This window comes from Eumetopias jubatus, unplaced genomic scaffold, assembly GCF_037043125.1.
Source record: "Eumetopias jubatus isolate StellerSeaLion01/CBP00866 unplaced genomic scaffold, mEumJub1_p1.0 scaffold_10, whole genome shotgun sequence".
Taxonomy (NCBI): Eukaryota; Metazoa; Chordata; class Mammalia; order Carnivora; family Otariidae; genus Eumetopias; species Eumetopias jubatus.
The window spans coordinates 119,120,860-119,136,335 of record NW_028274816.1 but is presented as its reverse complement, the minus strand read 5'-3'; the positions used below and the strand labels follow the sequence as shown (position 1 = coordinate 119,136,335).

Genomic DNA, 15,476 nt, shown 5'->3' with positions numbered 1-15,476 from the left:
CCAACTTTTACTGAGCGCTGACCGTGTGCTATTCCCTGTTCTTAACCCTTAACTTTTTAATTTACTTAATACAGAACTTTTGAGGGTAGATACTATCATTCTCCCCCCTTTACAGGTGAAGAAACTGAGGCACCAAGATATTAGACCTGGGTTCAATCTCAAAGTCAGGAGTTTGCTTTTCAACCACTATACTCTGTTGCCTCCTTGAAATGGGCAAACTGGGTGGGGAAAACCAGAGATGTGCAAAAGCCTTTTTGGGGAAAGAGGGTCATTACTTAGCATCTGAGTTAATGAGGTGAAACACTAGGCGCCTCTCCTGGCAGCAATTTGATAGAAAAAAATCAAGTTCTTTTCTGTACATTTTTCCCCTATTTTGTATCCCAGGACTAGAGAGCAGCTTAAGAACCTCCCCCTTTCCATTTAGATTGTAAGACTCTTGATTTGGTGGCAGTTTCTCATGTAATTAATGCTTTGAAAACTAGATTTCTGTACAAACCCTCCAATCAGGGGCACCTGGCTGGCCCAGTCATTTGACGGTCTGACTCTTGGTTTCAGCTCAGGTCATGATATCTGGGTCATGAGATCAAACCCTGCATTGGGCTCTGTGCTGGGTGTGGAGCCTGCTTAAGATTCTCTCTCTCCCTCTCCTCCCACCCCACTCGTGGGTATGCTAAATAAGTAAATAAATAAATAAAATTCTTTAAAAAAAAATACCTCAAATCAGCTACCCATCTCTTCTCTCCTGGTGCTGGTAGAAAAAGATGGCTATGATAGCAAAGCATCTTTCTTTGTCATGAGCTCTTTGAAGAAAAATTATCATGAAAGACCAAGCACCTTAACCAAGCTCCTTCTGTATTAATCCTTTTCAGTCTGGGGCGAATTGAGGAGAATCCTGGCGTGGGTTGCTATCGTGTATTTACTTCTTGAGGTGTAGCTACTGTCACTGGGTGAGGTGGAAGCCAGGTTCATCTGTGTACGTCTTCTCAGACTCGCAGGTTCCCTGGTGCTACCGCTGCTGCTCGTGAGAAGGGCTTGCCTCCTAGACTGCCCCTCCAGGCCAGCCTGCCTGCCTGCCTCTAGAAAAATGCAAAACTCGGTTATACCACTCAGTAAGTTGTGTTACTTAAACCATTGAGCTTTGACAAGTGCGTACCCCAAACAACTAATACCCCTATCAAGATCGAGGCTGTCCCATCATTCCAGAAGGGTTCCTTATGCTCGTTCTTTGTCATCATCCCACTCCGAGATTGTCATCTCTGTTTTGATTTTTTTATACCAAGGATTAATTTTGTTCAGACCTTTTTAGGGAAGTCCCGGGGCGGGGGGCGCATGGCTGGCTCAGTTGGTAGAGTATGCGACTCTTTTTTTTTTTCCTTAAGATTTATTTATTTGTTTTAGGGAGCATGCACACATGTGAGTCAGGGGAGGGGCAGAGGGACAGACTCTTCAAGAAGACTCCCTGCTGAGCATGGAGCCAATGCGGGGCTCGATCGCAGGACCCTGAGATCACAACCTGAGCCAAAACCAAGAGTCAGATGGATGCCCAACCCACTGAGCCACCCAGGCGCCCTGAGCATGTGACTCTTAATCTTGGGGTTGTAAATTGGAGCCTTACATTGGGTGTATAGAGATTACTTAAAAATAGAATCTTTTAAAACAACAACAAAAAAAAGCCATGGAATTTGCTTTTGTGATTTCAAAGAAAGCCTGTTGGGTCTGGTTACCCATCTAACCTGGGAAGTGTTGCCCTTTCACATGTGGTGATTCTAAATCCCTCGGTGTGGCAGGTAGTGAGGTAAATGGGAAGAGTTGCCAGACATTCATGCCCTCTCCATCAAGCTCCCATGAGGAACCTCCATATCTAGCATCTGTGTCTAGTGAGTGATGTTACTTGACATTCTTTTTAGACACAGGATAACAGTATAGGGATTAATTAGTCTGCAACTAGACAACCCAGGAATGCTCGCAAATTGTACATGAACACAACTGAGTGTTCATTCCTCTAATTACCCATGCTTTTCCACTCGTGCCTTTTTCACCAAGTTAGCTGTGACAGAAAAACAATCCTTCTCTGCTTGGTTGTTATTCCTCATTATACCATGTCATTGCCTTTTGGATAACTTGCAGGTCTTTGGTCTATAAAACTTGCTTGAATTGCCCACTGCATGAAGAATAGTGTGCATTCTCCAGAGAAAGTGTAAGATATGACTTGTCACAAAGAAACTTTACTCTAAAAATAGATATGCGAATGTAAATGACACAAACCAACATCTATGTAGTTCAGTTGGAACAAAACTCTGCAAACTCCAGGGACTCTGGATGGGAGACTCAATGCAAAGAAATCATTACTAGAGAGAAGCAGGATTGAGGTTGTTAGGAAGCTTGTAACTGTTTATACTGTTGTTTCATTTTAGGTAGAATTTAAATTTAAAGTTCCTTAGTGAACCAAATTGCCATAGTCGGGCTCTTGATTCCAAACCTGTAATAGTTTATTTTGCACCTAGAACCTGTCAGGCATCGTGCTGTATGCTTTACCTTCATTCTCCTTGAACCCTGGTACCGTCCTGTGAGGTCAGTAGTACCATCCCCATTTGCAGCTGAAGAAATTAAGGTTCAGAGATGAACCTTGCCTGAAACTGACAAATCAGCAATTTGAATGCACATCCTAGTTTTATTTATTTATTTATTTTTTTAAGATTTATTTACAGGCGGCCTGGATGGTATAATGGGTTAAGCGTCCGACTCTTGGTTTGGCTCAGGTCGTGATCTCGGGGTCGTAAGATCAAGCCCCGCGTCAGGCTCCATGCTCAGTGCAGAGTTGGCTTAAGACTCTTTCTCCCTCCCCACTGTTTGTGCTTACTCTCTCTCTCTCAAATAAAATCTTTTAAAAAAAAATAAAGATTTATTTACTTATTTGAGAGAGAGTGAGAGCACGGGGCGGGGGGGGGGGCGTGGGAGGGGTCAAAGGGAGAGGGAGGAGGAGGAGGAAGACTCTGCGCTGAGGGCGGAGCCCCACTAGGGGCGCCATGTCACAACCCTGAGGTCGTGAGTTTCAAAAAGTCCGCTCTTCTTACTGTGTCCGTGCCAGCTTCCAGGATGCTAAAAAATAGACTTGTTTCTTCCGTGAAGACATCATGCAACTATTACCATCAGGAAGCAGCGGCATTACCTGTCTTCGGTGAAAAAGTCCTAGAGTGTTAGTGCTCTGTCACCGTAGTGGTGCTTGGGCTGAGGACCGCAAAGTCCACAGCCCCAGACTCCAGAGCGCGGCTCCCTGATAGTTACTGACGCTGGGAGGTCTCCGGCCGAGGCGCTCTTTATGCACAAACGCCCTCTTGTGGTGGAAGCATGCGCACCTCTGGGCGCAAACTGTGAAGGAGCTGGGTGTTTCTCAGGAGGTAAACATCATCTATTTTAGTGAGACGAGTGAATGGTTACCTAAGAGATGAAGTGCAGTAGGTTTGGAACAAAGACTCAGCCCTGGAAAACAAAACGGATCCATTTTGCCATATAAAATCCTGGAAGAGAGACAGGACTGTTAGTCCGCTAAAGTCCAGTCAACTGAAAATCACACAGGCTTTGATTCCACTGTTTTCCTCAGTACAGATTCTTTTGTACTTCCTTCCAATGTGAAATAAGCAATGAATTTCAGAGTACTTACTTCCCATTGCTGTGGCATGTCGGGAGGTCAGTTTATTTTTAGTAATGATAGCATTTTTGTCATCTGGCTGGTGCACACGTTGTTTTAGAGACCGAATCTTCATTATGTTTCTGCATGGCTATTCTCAGTTGACGGAAGGCGATAGGGTGATGGAATAAGGCGCACGCACAGACGACCATGTCCTGATCCTTGGGACCTGCGAATTTATTACCTTAGGTGGTGGAAGGGTCTTTACAGATGTCATTAAGCTAAGGGTCTTTAAATGGGGAATTTATCCTGGATTACCAGGCATAAAGTGAGCATGAGGAAAAGCCATATGACAGTTGGACCAAAGAGAAAGATGGGCAGATTCTCTGCTGTTGGCTTTGAAGATAAAAGGTGGGACCATGAATCGAATGTACAGGTGGTCTCTAGAAACTGGACAAGGTAAAGGAACAGATTTTCCCCTAGAATTTCCAGAAAGAATGCTATGTTGCTGGCCAACTTTAGAATTCTGACCTCCAGAACTCTAAAAGAATAAATTTAGGTTGTTTTAAACAACTAAATTTTTGCTACTTCATTAGGGCAGCAATAGGAAAAATTAGACAAAACATTGAAACTAAGAATGAAAATGGTTACATTGTAACTCACACCAAAAGTCTAGAATTACTTGTGGAACTGTGTTTAGATTATTTTTTGTATTAGTCAAACTAGGTCGGGTTTGCAATGGGAACACCTCCCCCCACCGTCTTAGTGACGTAAAACCACAGAGCTGTGTTGCTCCTGCTACATGTCCATGTCAAGTTGGAGGGGGTCCCTGTGGACAGGTCCTTCTCACTCAGGGACCTAGGGTGACAAAGCCTCCACCATGTGGAACATAGCTAATCACCGTGGGAGGGTCAAGGGAACGTGACAAACAGCACATCAGTCTTAAAGGCTTCCTCCCAGAAGTGACACCTGTGTCTTATGATCACAGTCTCTGGACTCTGCATGCTATGTGGCTGTGCATCATTTAAGGGAATAGGAAATGCCCATCCTACCATCTGTCCAGAAGAATTATAATGAGGATATTTGTAAAGAACACCAATTACTACTAAGTTCTTCCTCCTTGATAATGATTTTCTTGGACACCATTTTAGTAGTTTATTATTAGCTAGAGACTCAGGATTTATATATCCCAGTCTGACTTTGGTACTTACTGTAGCCATTTATACTGTAACTACTTATTAAAATCTTTACTAAATGCATGAAACACTTGCCAGTTAATGTAGGTGATGTTCAATTTAAAATGGCCTGTAGAGGGCGTACCTTCTTAAAGAATTGTGGCCACGGATTGGTGTCCCGCTGCCTCTATGTACAAAACAACCCCCCTGCTTATAGTTGTGTATTTACAAAGGTTAATTTTATCATTTGAAAGATTAATTTGACCACAGGGTAATTTATGAAGAGCCTTATGATTTTCACGGGAGAATTACAATATGACCTTTTCATTCGCTTTCCTTATGCCTTTGGTAAACAGATATTAAAGGGCTTTTCCTACGGCCATACCACCCTGAACGCGCCCGATCTCGTCTCATAAAGGGCTTTTCTTAATTGGATTGATTTCAAGATTGGGTTTTCCCACATTCTAATTATTTCTCAAATAGCCCTTGTTCAGTAACATAAATATCTATAACGTAGATTATAGAAGTGCTACTATTTTTTTAACCTCTTAAAACTTGTTAGATTTTGTCAAGTAAATAATTTTAATAATCATTTAGAGCATTTCAGAGAACTTTTTATATATCTCTGAGGGTCCCAACAGCAACTGAGGAAGGTAGGAAGAACAAGTGAAATTGTTAACCATTTTATAGGATGTCAAAATTGGATAGCAAACAAAGTATAGCACAACCTGCTTCTAGATTTGACCAGAGTTGGCCATGATTGCACTAGAAAAGAAAAGTTATTGTCTATGGCTAAGGCCACGTAGGTTCATTTCAAGGTCAGAGTCCTCATGCACTTCAGTGAAACATCTGCCTCCCCTTTTCTTTGAGAACTGTCTGTCCTTCCTTCCCTAGGTGTGATCTAAATGGATTCAGCTCAGGTTAGTTTAAGAAAGGTTTGTGAAGCTAATACACAGTTTATGATTTCAAATTAGGGATGAGGAGGGACACCTGGGTGGCTCAGTTGGTTGAGCATCTGCCTTTGGCTCAGGTCATGATCCCAGGGTCCTAGGATCGAACCCCACATCAGGCTCCCTGCTCCGCAGGAAGTCTTCTTCCTCTGCCGCATCCTCCCTGCTTGTGCATGCTCCCTCTCTCTCTCAAATAAATAAAATCTTTTTTAAAAAGTGGGGGGGGGGATGAGACCTATATAATCTATACATTTTTGTAGGGAGGAGCCATTTTTTCCCCCTAGCAAAGAATAATTCAATTTTTCAAATACAAAAACAGTACACTAACTCCTCAGTGGTTCAGCTTAAACTAAGTATAAAAAATGTAGCTATTATTTTGGCAGGAATTTGCCATCGTCCTGGGTCACCTCAGTATCCACTAGGACGAACCAGCCAACATGCCAGGCTCCCAGATCCTTGGCCACTGGCCTCAGGGACTCTTGTCTCCATGGCACTTCGGCCACCTGCTCACATGATCACCTCAAACAGCACAATGTGTGCCATCTTAAATTCAGACCTCTTTCTGAGCCCACATTGGTAACCCTCTGACTTGCTCACACCTGACTTACACTGCTCTCGTTTGGGGTTCTCGAGATAGTTGTTTGACCCTTTTATTTGGTTGCCATCGACTCCCATCCTTACCTCTTGTTCCCACCTACTTGGTTCCTTATGTTTATCCTTGGACAACCACTGATACCAGTTTGCTTAGGACTGAGGTATTTCCTCAGAGCTGAAACTGGAACAGTCTTGAACAAACCAAGAAGTTGGTCACCCTGGTCTGTTACATCCACATCTGGAAACACTATAGGATGGTACTGCAGGCATCTCTTCCCAGCACCATGTTCAGCAACATCACATTGGTACCTTGAAGTCAGCCACGGTGGCAGTATTTATACCAAGGAGGTCCACAGATGCTATATTGTGAATAGATCAAAAGCTGAGGAAATGTTCTCCAGTATTTGAGAACTGTTACCCAATTCAGCAGAGAGTCATTTACATATCTGACAGATGAGGGACATTCTGAGATCTGTCTGCTGTGCCACCTCAATCTCAGTCCTTAATGGAGAACCACCAAGCAGTGCTCACAACATCCACGCTCTGGTGAGTGCAAGCATAGGCTGACTGTGGATCCAAGAGTTGGGCAAACATTTTCAAAAGAAGCACTGTAAGAATCAAGTGACTCAGGAATTTGCAGTAAAGATGATTGTATATTTTATTATTTGTAAATTGTGTGCTTTACAGTCTTTTTATATCAATAAATATTTATAATAAGCTCATGTACGTGTGTGTTTATATGTGTATATATATTTGTATGTGTGCATATTTTTTTTCTCTTTGGAAAGTCCATTCTTAATGGTGGAGGAGGGGGCGATTTTGCCCCCAAATTGGCTATGGACCCTGTTTAACATCCTCCAGTGCAGAGGACAGGCCCCACAATAAAGAATTATCCAGCTTAAAATGTCAGTGGTGCCAAGTTTGAGAAATCTCTGCTCAAGGGCACATAAAATCAAAATTAATTGGTGGGGCGCCTGGGTGGCTCAGTCGTTAAGCGTCTGCCTTCAGCTCAGGTCAGGATCCCAGGGTCCCGGGATCGAGCCCCACATCGGGCTCCCTGCTCAGCGGGAAGCCTGCTTCTCCCTCTCCCACTCCCCCTGCTTGTGTTCCCTCTCTCATTGTGTCTCTGTCAAAATAAATAAATAAAATCTTTTAAAAATAAATGAATTGGTTTAGGTATATCTAAAACTTCTTCACATTAAGAATACAACTTTTCTGGGGCACCTGGCTGGCTCAAGTCAGTAGAGAGTGCAACTCTTGATCTCAGGGTTGTGGGTTCGAGCCCCACGTTGGATGTCGAAATTACTTTAAAATCTAAAAAAAAAAAACAAAAACTCTTCCGAAACTTTTTTTTTTTGGTTTGTTTTGTTTTGGTTTTATAATTCAAGTGTTTTTCTTAATTGAGGGATAACTTAGTGAAATGCACAGATCTTAAATACATAGTTGAATCGGTTTCAACAAATGCATTTAGCCATCTCAGCCCACACCCTGTCAATTTATGGAGTGTTTTCATCACCTCTTCAAGTTCTGTCTTGCCATGATCTGATTCCAAAAACAACCACTGATCTATTTTCCATAGACTTCTATCACTATAGAGTTGCCTGTTCTAGAATTTCATATAGAATTACATAGTATATATGTGTTTTTGTGTCTGATTTCTTAGCATGTTTTAAAAATTCATTTACATTGTTGTATCAATTTGATCCCTTTTATCAGTGAGTCCTATTCCATTGTATTGATATACCATGGGTTTTTATCCAGTTTCTATAGAGATGTAACTATTTCCAGTTTGGCTAATGTGAATGGAGTTACTCTGAACACTTTTTGTGCAAGACTTGGTTCGCATGTTTTTATTTCTCTTGGTTAAATATCAAGGAGTGGAATTGCATATAAGTTCATATAGTAGATATGTATTTTAACTTTTAAGAAATGAAGAGCTTTCAGGGTGCTTGGGTGGCTCAGTTGGTTAAGTGACCAACTCTTGATTTCAGCTCAGATCTTGGTTTCAAGGTTGAGTTCAAGCCCCACACTGGACAGCATGGAGCTTACTTTAAAAAAAAAAAAAGAAGAAGAAGAAAAAGAAGTGAAGAACTTTCCAGGACCACCTGGCTGGCTCAGTCAGTAGAGCATGGGACTCTTGATTTTGGCATTATGAGTTTGAGCCCCCTGTAAGTTTTTTTAAAGGGGCAACCCCTTTGGGGGAGCTTTGTACTATCACTTTACTGTCCCTCAGTAGACCTTACTTTGCTGCCCACCAAAAAAGAAAAAAAAATTTTAAAGAAATTAACAGCTTTCCAAAGTTGGGACCTACCCTGTTAATCATTGGGTTATACTCCTATTTCATAGATTTGTTGTAAGGAAGAAATTAGATAATGCATGTGAAGAGCTTAATGTGATACATAGCAAGTAAGGACTGATAATAGCTGTATGCTGTATTTATATTTTCTCTTTGTAGCTGATAACTTCTAAATCTCACAGTCTTGAGCACTAGAACTGTATATCCGTCTTACTGCTTACATAACATCAGAACTTGGCTGTCCCACAGGCAGTTCCAACTCAGCATATACCAAACTGAGCTCTATTTTTTTTTTAAGATTGTATTTATTTATTTGACAGAGCACAAGCTGGGGGAGCCACAGGCAGAGGGAGAGGGAGAAGCAGGCTCCCGGCTGAGCAGAGAGCCTGATGCGGGCCTCGATCCCAGGCCCCTGGGATCTTGACCTGAGCCAAAGGCTTAACCCACTGAGCCATCCAAGCGTCCCAGCAAACTGAACTCTTATCTCCAGCCCCAAACATGAGTCTCCTCTCATGTGCCTTATTATGGCAAATCCTGTTGGCTGCCTAGGCCCCTCCCGTTCTTGCACATCTCACACATCACGCAGGCTTTTTCAGGTGACCATTTCTCTCCATCCCCCACTGTTGCTCCCCTAGTTCTCACTTCCTTCACTGTCTATCTCCTGGACCACTTACAACAGTGTCATAACTGAGGCCCATACCTTGAGGATTGCCATCTGCAGTTGGTTGCCTACACTGCAATCAGAGGGATCTCTCCATAATACGGACCTGATCCTGTCATGGTCCAGTTAGAACCCTTAGTGGCTTCCCAAGATAAAGTCTCTTCTATTCCTTTATTCCTTTCAAGGCCTTCATGCTAGAGTTCCATCTCCTACCTCCTCTCATAAGCTTGGCTCCCACCCCCTAGATTTCTTCCCACAGCCGATCTTTTGCTTAGAGGCCTTTGCCTGTGTTGCTTGTTCTACATAGAACAAATACCATCCCCTCTCTTACTTCCCCCTTCCCATCCCCTTCACATAGCATATACCTCTTGAAACTCAGCCAAGGTGTTTCTAAGTGCTAGGAAGCATCCTCTGCCATCGGGCTCTTTTTCCCTTGGGTTGGAGTAGGTGCCGCCCAGCCCATGTGGCCTAGTGTGGCTCTTGTGGCACTTGTTGCCTGGTACCTACCCGGCCACCCACCCTGGACTGTGAGTTCTCAGAGGACAGAGACCACTTGTTGCTCATGCTAGCACCCCTAACACCTAGAACACAGCTGATATCCAGTAAACGTTTGGGAAATGGAATAATTGTACTGATGGTATCAGAAGTGACAATTTGCTGCTAGACCTGTTGGGGCTGAGTGATTGGGAGTGAAGCCAGCAGCATTTAGAACTGCTGCGCCCTTACCCATCTGTCTTGTCCTCACAGCCCGATGAAAATTCCCTGGATTTTTCCTCTTGTATGCTACGGCCTGGGATTAAAAATGCTCAGGAACTTGCCTGTGGCGTGTGCCTTTTAAACGTGGACTCCAGAAGCCGGGTAAGTGACACGCCTTCCCCCTGCCCCTGGCAAAGCGCTTCCCTCACGTGACCTCCGGGGACCACCCTGTCTGGCCCCCTTCCTGCCAGGCCTGTGACCGCAGGGAGAGATTTTGATGAAGCCCAGGAATCGGACCCAGAAGTACCTCGGTCCTTACAGAAGGCCAGTGCGGGGAGTGGTTGCATGAGGCGGGGGCAGAGGCCTTCCCTTCGGTGCCCTGAGCACAGCGGGGTGGTGAGGAGAGGAGGTTAAACGTGGGAGGCTTTGTTTGGAGGCATGAGGCCCTGTTCTGGGACTTCTGTTGACCTTACGGTTTCGGCGTTACTTCAGAAAGAAGAGAAGCCTGCAGAAGAACACCCTAAAAAAGTACGAGCCAGTCACACATTATCCTAGTGTCTCCATCTCAGTTTTGAGTGTGGAAGGCAAATCCACTGATTCCGCCACCACCCTGAACTGTTCTGGCCGGGAGCCCTTTGCCGAGGCCAGTCTGTTCCCATAACATCTGATTTAACCACTGAGTGGGGCGGGGGCGGGGGGGGGGGGCTCGTGTCGTGTTTGCACGTTTGTAGCTCATGATTGGTTTCTGGTGTTGCGGGCATTTTTCTCTGTGATGCACAAGGTAACAGATGGAGCAGCTTCTGGAAGACGAAGTTGTGGCACAGAAAATGAAATCAAAGAGCAGCAGGATTTGGCAGTTACCAGACAAACAAATTGGGGTTCGGAGTTCTGTTTACTTGTAGTGCTTTAGAGAACCCCCGGGGAGTTGAGGTTAGGGCTGGCTGAGTGGGACTTACCTGTAAGCATTAGTCGTCTGGGAGTAATTCTTAGGTGCTTTAGTATCTCTTTTTACAAACCCTGTGCCTGGTTGGACTTTTTAATTATGTTGATTCAGTTATCAGGCCCCAGTGGCATTAGTCCCCGAGAGCTTTCAATCCTGTGTTTTTTCCGCCGGAGGACTGTAGTCAGTCACAGAGCGGTGGGGGATCGCACGCACAGTTAAAGCCCGCCTTGGGGCAGGCCACCCCCGGCACAGTGAGGGATAAAAATCAGCCGCGGCCCTTGGCTGTGTCAGTTCCCCATATAATGAACACCCCCGCCCCCCATGGCCTCCCCCGGTTCAATCTCTGTCTGACTTTTCTGTGAAAGATTTGGCCTTCTTTGGCTGAAACTGGGTTTCATGGTAAAGATTTTTTTTAGAACTTTAATTAGCAGCGAAGAACTTCCTCACTTGAATTGCTGTAGCTCCCTGCTCAGCCTCTATGCGCGTCGCGGCCTCGGCGTGCGGCCCGGAGCGCTGTGCGTGCTGGCCGTGCCGAGTGGCGCTTGGCTGCAAAAGCACTGCCCCACTGGTCTCTCCTTCCGGCAGGCGTTCAGCTCAGAGACAGACGGTTTCAAGCTGGCGTATGGAGGACACCAGTATCACGCCAGCTGTGCCAACTTCTGGATCAACTGTGTTGAACCAAAACCTCCCGGCCTCATCCTGCCGGATCTGCTCTGAAGAGCTCCTCGACAAAGTACCTACTGGGTGGTTGGGGTTTTTTTCCCCCTCATACCCCATGAGGTGACAGGGACCAAGAAACAGAAGGTTCACCTCCAGAAGCTATATGAAGAATCCCCCCAGCCACAGCAGGGAGAAGGAGCTGCTGGGTTCCCAGGCCTTCCTACAGACGACCTTTGTCCCCTGAGGTCCCACTGGCCCGTCTTGGGGGCTTGAGGTAAAATTGCCTTGCCCAGACTGCACGTGGTACCAGAAGTTTGCTAACTTATCTCTCGTTCTGGTAAGATGTTTGAAAATGTGGACCACAGTTTTCTTTAAAGAATAACTTGCTGCTGCAGTATTGAAACTGTGAAGAACTGATGTTTGAAGAAAAAGCAGTTGTTAATAGGACTGCAACTGGCAAGCATGTTTGGAGCCAGTGCTTCCTTTGATCTAGAACACTGTTGTCCTGTGAAGTAGAATGCACTTACTCACATTTAGTTTGTTGATATCTACATGAATAAAAAGGGGAAATTGTGATTCAACTGATTTTTTTTTATGTTAATCACCATACATCACATCATTAGTTTTTGACGTAGTGTTCCATGATTCATTGTTTGCGTATAACACCCGGTGCTCCACGCAGAACGTGCCCTCTTTAATACCCATCACCAGGCTAACCCATGCTCCCACCCCCCTCCCCTCTAGAACCCTCAGTTTGTTTTTCAGAGTCCACTGATGTTCTTTTTATAGAAAAACTTCCGCTCGTCTCCGTGGGACAAGACAAGGGCAGGTAGGTGAGGGTAGATTCACCAACTTTACTGTCACAACTGAACCAGTTCTCCTTTTGTTCATTTCTAACTCTGTCAACTTTCAAGAAGACTTTTTCCTCCAAATATGCTTGGGCACTTTGCAATGGATTGAATATTCATTTTGACAAAGGCCCAAATCCTTGTGTGTCAGGATGAATAGCCTTCCCCTTAGGAGCCTCTACAGAAAACTTTGGTTTACCTCAAAGACTGTGAACGTGGTCCTTTTGTTCAGACAAGATTTGGAAAGGCAGCTGAATGAAACCTCTTTGCAGTGGCCTGTGTCCAAACTTGCAGAAATGATGGTGCAGGGACCAGTGCTGCCTGACTTGGCAGTATCTATGTGAGAGACCTGAAAAAACTTAGTTCAGGTTAGAAGCCGGAGTTCCTGGCCTACTGAGGTAAACAGTGAGATGGCTATTTACGGTAGAGGTAGAGGACTTAGATGCAGTGGAAGAAAATTGTTCTAAAATAGATGGCATTCTAGAAGGCTCACGCTTGCTATCTGGTGTAGGGGATTTTCTTTACCACTTAAACTGAATACATAAAATCAGTAGGGGGTTGGGGGGAAGCCAAATGGTTAAGGATCGTCAAGCCCTGGGAAGAATAGGCCAAACTAGGACATACATTTCTCTGAATTCTAAATTATGTGCTTTTATGAAGACTCTGAATCTTGTGTTTCACATTGTAGGACTTAGGCCGTCTGACCTCGAGTTAGTTTTTATTTATAAACTGAACAGATTAGTTTTGTCTATAAAATTGCTGCTTTACATCACTAATTAGATTGTTTTCCCTTCTCAGGACAAAACTTGAAGGGATTCTAGTGTGTTCCATCTTACACCTGTTAGCCCCATCTTCTCCAAGAAAGGTATAGAATGTTTTCATTGAACAGCTCTTGTTGAGGCTTCTGCTTTACCTTGCTGTGCCCCAGAGTGCAGAGAAGTGAGGAGATGAATCTGCTTTTCTCTTTTGCTCCAGATTAATCTCCAGCTGACACAGCTGTCTGAATTGTTACCCTCAGGGTTGTTGTCCTCCGTGGGGCTCGCGGAGTGTTAGCAACCACACGAGTGGGCCGATTTCCCAGACTTCCCTGAGGCCTCCGTGCTCCACGTCAGCCTGAGCAGCACCTCGTTTCCTCATGGCCCCAGGATTCAAGCAGGCTTCTAATCTATCTTGTACATTCCATAAAGAACCATGATAACAGAATCTACCTTTGCTTGCAGTAAGAGTGTCTCCCAGTTAGAATTTACAGTGCTGAGACAGTTTTCGGGAATGCCATATGGACTATTACTCTGTCGCAGTGGCCTGTGTCAATGACATTTTCAAAAGTATGCTCACCTGCTAACTAGAATGGTTCCATTCCTGGATTCCAGAATGTAAGCGTAATTGCTGCTAGCCTTACCAAGTATGAGGGGTTTAGTCAGTCCGCGGGAGGTGTGGGAGGACACAGCAGACGTCACCAAGAAGCCTTGGCTACAAGAAATAGTACCCCCTTGTAGCATCTGCTTAGCAGTGGCATGTTCACTCACATGCCACCAATAAGGATTTCGGGAGTGTGGAATAACACTGCGTTTCCTTTATGTACACAAGTTAATTCGAATGGCTCCACATTGCATTCAGCTTCACCTCGGCTCTTCGCTGAGTCCAGTGTCCCTGGAAACAGTAACCAAGGTTACTTATTTCCGTACCGCGAATCGTGCAGGCAGCTCAACCCCACTGCTTGAGTGGTGATTAGTAAGCGCTCTTCTCTTTTGGTATTGTGTTGTGCTTTTCAACATTCTAGGGCTGTGTGTAATTTGATTTTTGTCCGGACGTGCTTGAGGTCGAAGAGGCACAGGCTCTGTTACTAGCCATGCTTTATTTTTTCTGCGGCTACTAGTTAGCACTCTCTATAGGTTGCATATTTTAAATTATTTTAATGTTTTGTATGCACGGACGTATTTTTGGTCGTTTAAGGATGCCTTCTACTTTTAATGACTTGTGTGATCTCAGGCTTTGGAAAGATTATAGGACCTTTACGTTATAGAAATTTGCAATGCTTTCTTGGCGCTGGGGATCACCACAGAAATTCCCCTAATGCCCTCTAGGTCACACACCTTCCTTTGTGACCCACTAATAAGCTCTGACATTTAGATAAGGTGTTAGGCTTCTTAAGTACTTAGTTACATCCCAGTCGTGGTGCTGGCTAGGATTTCTGCAGGAAATTTTCCTACCAAGAACATCTGTCACCAAGTGTTCCCTGTCTGTAGTACAGAGGTTATTTTTGGACTCTTAATCCACAGACTGCAAGACTTCCAATTTGCCTTCATCCTAGAGAAGCCACAGCCGTGGACCGTTTTGTTCTTCTGATTGATGTTTGACCATGTGCTGATATAGCATTTATGGGTTCCTCTGCTTTCCCATTGAAACTATTAACTTCATTTTAATTTTCCTGTTTAGACAATGGTGCATGTTTATAAAAGTAAATGGTATGAAGGTAGAATTTGGATGGAAACCATTGCCACAGACCAGGTAAGATCTAGAAACTATAATATATATAAACATGTAGCCATGGGCATTATATTTATGGCTTCTTGCCAAAATAGGCCAAAAATCTAGAAATTTATTCCGCGAGTAAGCAAGCGGCAACCTACCTGGCAGCATCGTGACAAAGCAAGGGCAGCTGGAGGAGTCCCAGTAGTTTGTAAGGGGTGTGGAATAGGGGAGAACCAAGTAAACTTCTACCAAGTCCCTGAGGAGTTATGTTTTTTAGGAGCAGTGAACTGGGTGACATTTTCAAGTTTCAACAAAGGAAGCCATTGTTACTTGCTTATCACTGGAGGTTTGGCCTATAGGGCATTTTTGTGTTTGTTAATGCGGCAAAGACATAGCTTTTGTTAAACAGTGTCTTTGATGGAGGCCTCCCCAGTTACGGAGAGACAGCTGAAAACAGGGCCTTTCCTCAGAGTGCACGCTCTATGCCGTTTTCCACTGTTCTAGCATTGTGAATGGCATTAGAATCTGCCCACCTGCAAGATGCGGCGCGCTG

The 15,476-nt window shown here is 44.4% G+C and overlaps 1 protein-coding gene across 12 annotated transcripts in view; it reads left to right on the top strand.

The window, feature by feature from the left end:
* The window catches only part of SYNRG (synergin gamma), a 79,453-nt gene extending 67,269 nt beyond the window's left edge, over window positions 1–12,184 (top strand). For 10 of the 12 annotated variants that reach the window (XM_028109144.2, XM_028109141.2, XM_028109148.2 and 7 more), the window contains 2 exons: window positions 10,052–10,162; window positions 11,529–12,184. In XM_028109144.2, the coding sequence (XP_027964945.1) occupies window positions 10,052–10,162; window positions 11,529–11,660 (243 nt within the window). In that variant the 3' untranslated portion in view covers window positions 11,661–12,184. Of the gene's footprint in view, window positions 1–987; window positions 1,101–10,051; window positions 10,163–11,528 lie in introns of those variants that run through there. The other 2 variants (XR_003610275.2, XR_003610276.2) reach the window with 2 other exon arrangements.
* Window positions 12,185–15,476: the final 3,292 nt, after the last annotated feature.